Source organism: Rhinolophus hipposideros (assembly GCF_964194185.1).
Source record: "Rhinolophus hipposideros genome assembly, chromosome: 7".
Taxonomy (NCBI): Eukaryota; Metazoa; Chordata; class Mammalia; order Chiroptera; family Rhinolophidae; genus Rhinolophus; species Rhinolophus hipposideros.
Window position 1 is genome coordinate 21,692,755 of NC_138053.1, and position 5,423 is coordinate 21,698,177.

General features: G+C 58.6%; 1 protein-coding gene across 1 annotated transcript; it reads left to right on the forward strand.

Annotated features, from left to right (window-relative positions):
- The first annotated feature begins 657 nt into the window (after positions 1–657).
- On the forward strand, positions 658–2,775 carry LOC308499935 (serine/threonine-protein kinase MARK1-like). The gene has a single exon (XM_081053854.1). The coding sequence runs from the start codon at positions 1,485–1,487 to the stop codon at positions 2,199–2,201; it is 717 nt and encodes a 238-aa protein (XP_080909980.1). The 5' UTR covers positions 658–1,484; the 3' UTR covers positions 2,202–2,775.
- The last annotated feature ends 2,648 nt before the right edge of the window (positions 2,776–5,423 follow it).

Here is a 5,423-nt window from a genome sequence, read left to right on the forward strand (position 1 = left end):
TTCGGACACCTTTGCTCAAGCTTCTCTATCAAATAATAAATATAAGGATTCCTCAAGTGTGAGCTTGGGCTCTATTCTCTTCCGACTCTGTGCTCTTTCCCACCTGTGATGTCACCCTGTCGTCACCATAGGTCCGAACAGCACACACACAATGACAACCCTACATGTGTGTCTGCAGTCTGGGGCCATGGGCCCACCTTCTCCTTGACATGGCCGCTGACTGGCTCACAGGCTCCTCAGCCTTAACTGGACTCATTCTTTTGCCCGATTTCTTGCCTCCGCATCTGCTCCTTTTCGAGTGTTTCCTGTCTAAGGAAATGGCATCACCACTCCCACCTCCAGTTGCTTAAGCAAGAAAGTTGGGAGTTAGCCATGTTTCCTCCCTCTTCTTTATTTCTCACATCCAATCAATCACCAAATTTGGGGAGTTACTCATGTTTCCCCTTCTTCTGCACTCCTCCCATCCAGTCAATTGCCAAGTTTTATCAGTTTTACCTCTAAAATATCTCTCTAATTTCTCTCTCTTCTGTGCCTCTACACACCCCCCAGGTCAGGTTAAGGTTATCCCTGACCTGGAGCCTTGTAAAAGCCTTTTTTTTTTTTTTTAGGAATTTGTTTATTTATTTATTTAAATATTTATTTTTTACTTTTAACAAGGTTCCATTTATTTAAAAACAAAACCAACCAACAAACAAAAAACTGAAGGTATGGAAAATGAATACACACATGAAAGTATTTTCTCAGGGAACTACTCAGCTAAGCTAAGTATTAATAAGCACAAGGTGGTTATAAAGAACAATTGCTTGTAGATACCTTTTAAATGAGCATTTTACATAATAAGTTACTTTATTATACACCCAAGTAATGCTTCTCAAGGGGCAGCGCCATTTCTTGGCTGAGGGAGTGAAAACAAATCATTTTAGGGGCTTTCAAAATGCAGAACTAGACATCCCTGGAAAAACATTCTGATACACGTCCCTTTTTTTTTTTAAGCATCCTACAGACTTTAAATTCTAATAAAGTAAATATCAGTCTTTAATATGCCACATAAACAAAAATTTCTTTGGGACCCCCCTTTTTTTCAGAGTAAAGGGGTCTTGAAACCCCACACTGAGAAAACCAGTGTAGTTTCTCCTTAGCCATATATGGTCAGTTTCTGGCTCTGACCTCATAAAGCACCAGTGTGAGGGAATGACCCAAAGCTGCTATATAGGGCCCTGGCTGGGCTGAGCTTTCTGTCCGTTATAGCCCAGGAAGCTGATTTGTGGTGACCTGTTGGACTTGGACCTTTTACCGTGGTATTGTTTATTAGCACAGTTCGTAATATTGACAGTTAATACATAACATCAGAGTAGTTACTATTGTTTAATAGCACAGTAATATTGTTGATAGTATATTTAGTCATCGCAGTCAGTATACTTATTATTACTTACTAGCTCAGTTGGAGGGCACAGTATCATCAGTGAGCTAGTTACCGAGTCACCATGTCACGTGACTTTAGAGACATCCCTGTCGACCAGGAGCCCGTCAGTGCCCATTACGAACTCCAGGAAATCATCGGAGAGGGCTCCTATGGCCAGGTCGTGCTCGGCAAGCACATCCTCACGAACACGATGGTGGCTGTGAAAGTCATGGAGCAACGGGTCGCCGACAGAACGCACCTCTCTCTCCGGGAAGAAGTCCTCTGCATGGCAGACTTGCACCATCCTAACATCGTCGAGCTATTCCACGTGGTCACCTCGCCGGAATACCTCTTCATAGTCATGGAGCTGGTGCCCGGAGGGAACATGCTGGACTACATCGAGGACCATGGCCGCATGTCGGAGGACACGGCCCGTGGAGTGTTCCGGCAGCTCGTGTCAGCGGTGAACTACTGCCATGGCAAGGGGGTTGCTCACAGGGACCTGAAGCCGGAAAACGTGCTGATAGACGCCCACCTGAACGTCAAACTTATAGACTTTGGGCTAGGCGCGTCTTTCAACGTGGGTGAACTCAGCACGTTTTGCGGCACCCTCCCTTATATGGCCCCAGAAGTGTTCCTGGGAAAACCGTACGATGGCTGTGCTGCGGACATCTGGAGCCTGGGAGTGCTACTTTATGAGATGCTTACAGACACCCTGCCTTTCAAGGGAAAGAAGTGGGAAAAGATGAAGAAGAAGGTACTCAGGGCGGTATGTTGTACCACGTTATCTATCCATTGAGGTGCAACGCTTAATCAGAAAACTGCTAACCGTCATCCCTAAGCAGAGAGAAAACCTGACGACCATCATGCCAGATCCGTGGCTCAATATGGGTCAATAACAACTGAAACCCTATGTCCAGCCACCCAGTGAGGCCCTAGACCCCTGGGTCATACAACAGATGGAGAACCTGGGCATTCACATGGAACACATCTATGCCACATGGTCAAGTAAAACCTACAATAATAATATCATCGCCACATACCGCATACTACACACCCACAAACCAAAACCCCATCCTCCTGAGTCCCAGAGCCGCAGTCCCTCCCCAGCCCAGAAGGTTCAATCAGAGTGGTCCATTTTCCAGCAGGCAGAACAGCAGCCTATGTGTGAGCCAGGGGAGAAGGTCCAAGAGTGTGCCGCTCTTAGAGCCATTCTGGAGTACAGTACCACCGTTTCTAAGTCCAGGACAACCACCTCCGGATCCGACACGGGATCGAAGACCGCCACCTCAGAGGCCAACTGGGGCTCCGGGAACACCTCTCTTGACCCCTCCATTTGCAAGCACTGCTGGGGCTCCAGGACTTCCACTCTGAAGCACAGCTGGGGTTCCAGGGACATCACTGCTGAACCCTCCACTCTCAAGCACAGACCGGGCCCCAGGACCACCCCTCCAGAGCATGGGTCGGGCCCGAGGAACACCGCTCCAGAGCACAGTCCGGGCCCCAGGAACACCGCTCCAGAGCACGGCCCGGGCCCCAGGACCACCGCTCCAGAGCACGGCCCGGGCCCCAGGACCACCGCTCCAGAGCACGGCCCGGGCCCCAGGACCACCGCTCCAGAGCACGGCCCGGGCCCCAGGAACACCGCTCCAGAGCACGGCCCGGGTCCCAGGAACACCTCTCCAGAGCACGGCCCGGGCCCGAGGAACACCGCTCCAGAGCACAGCCCGGGCCCCAGGACCACTGCTCCAGAGCACGGCCCGGGCCCCAGGAACACCGCTCCAGAGGACGGCCCGGGCCCCAGGAACACCACTCCCGAGCACAGCCTGGGCCCCAGGAACACCACTCCCGAGCACAGCCCCAGGAACACCGCCCCCGAGCACAGCCCCAGGAACACCGCTCCAGAGCACAGCCCCAGGACCACCGCTCCAGAGCACAGCCCCAGAAACACCGCTCCAGAGCACAACCCCAGGAACACCGCTCAAGAGCACAGCCCGGGCCACAGGACCACCGCTCCAGAGCACGGCCCGGGCCCCAGGAACACCACTCCAGAACACGGCCCAGGCCCAGGAACACTGCTCCAGAGCACAGCCCCAGGAACACCGCTCCAGAGCACAGCCCCAGGAACACCGCTCCAGAGCACAGCCCGTGCCCCAGGAACACCGCTCACGAGCACAGCCCCAGGAACACCGCCCCCGTGCACAGCCCCAGGACCACCGCTCCAGAGCACGGCCCGGGCCCCAGGACCACCGCTCCAGAGCACGGCCCGGGCCCCAGGACCACCGCTCCGGAGCACGGGTCGGGCCCGAAGAACACCGCTCCAGAGCACAGCCCGGGCCCCAGGACCACCGCTCCAGAGCACGGCCCGGGCCCCAGGAACACCGCTCCAGAGCACGGCCCGGGCCCCAGGAACACCACTCCCGAGCACAGCCCCAGGAACATCGCCCCCGAGCACAGCCCCAGGACCACCGCTCCAGAGCACAGCCAGGGCCCCAGGAACACCGCTCCAGAGCACAGCCCTAGGAACACCGCTCAAGAGCACAGCCAGGGCCCCAGGAACACCGCTCCAGAGCACAACCCCAGGAACACCGCTCAAGAGCACAGCCCGGGCCCCAGGACCACCGCTCCAGAGCACGGCCCGGGCCCCAGGACCACCGCTCCAGAGCACGGCCCAGGCCCCAGGAACACCACTCCAGAACACAGTCCAGGCCCCAGGAACACCGCTCCTGAGCACAGCCCCAGGAACACCGCTCCAGAGCACAGCCTGGGCCCCAGGAACACCGCTCCAGAGCACAGCCCCAGGAACACCGCTGCAGAGCACAGTCCGGGCCCCAGGAACACCGCTCCAGAGCACAGCCCAGGCCCCAGGAACACCGCTCCAGAGCATAGCCCCAGGAACACAACTCCAGGGCACGGCCCGGGCCCCAGGAACATCGCTCCAGAGCACGGGTCGGGCCCGAGGAACACCGCTCCAGAGCACAGCCCGGGCCCCAGGACCACCGCTCCAGAGCACGGCCCGGGCCCCAGGAACACTGCTCCAGAGCACGGCCTGGGCCCCAGGAACACCACTCCAGAACACGGCCCAGGCCCCAGGACCACCGCTCCAGAGCACAGCCCGTGCCCCAGGAACACCGCTCCCGAGCACAGCCCCAGGAACACCGCCCCCGTGCACAGCCCCAGGACCACCGCTCCAGAGCACAGCCCCAGGACCACCGCTCCAGAGCACGGCCCGGGCCCCAGGACCACCGCTCCAGAGCACGGCCCAGGCCCCAGGAACACCACTCCAGAACACAGTCCAGGCCCCAGGAACACCGCTCCCGAGCACAGCCACAGGAACACCGCTCCAGAGCACAGCCTGGGTCCCAGGAACACCACCCCCGAGCACAGCCCCAGGACCACCGCTCCAGAGCACAGCCCGGGCCCCAGGACCACCGCTCCAGAGCACGGCCCAGGCCCCAGGAACACCACTCCAGAACACAGTCCAGGCCCCAGGAACACCGCTCCCGAGCACAGCCACAGGAACACCTCTCCAGAGCACAGCCTGGGTCCCAGGAACACCGCCCCCGAGCACAGCCCCAGGACCACCGCTCCAGAGCACAGCCCAGGCCCCAGGACCACTGCTCCAGAGCACGGCCCAGGCCCCAGGACCACCGCTCCAGAGCACGGCCCAGGCCCCAGGAACACCGCTCCAGAGCACGGGTCGGGCCCGAGGAACACCGCTCCAGAGCACAGCCCGGGCCCCAGGACCACTGCTCCAGAGCACGGCCCAGGCCCCAGGACCACCGCTCCAGAGCACGGCCCGGGCCCCAGGACCACCACTCCAGAACACGGCCCAGGCCCCAGGAACACGGCTCCAGAGCACAGCCCGTGCCCCAGGAACACCGCTCCCAAGCACAGCCCCAGGAACACCGCCCCCGTGCACAGCCCCAGGACCACCGCTCCAGAGCACAGCCCTGGCCCCAGGAACACCACTCCAGAACACGGCCCAGGCCCCAGGAACACTGCTCCAGAGCACAGCCCG

Excerpts from the sequence above, each read along its gene's own strand:
- LOC308499935 (XM_081053854.1), top strand. The coding sequence starts at position 1,485 with ATGTCACGTGACTTTAGAGACATCCCTGTCGACCAGGAGCCCGTCAGT.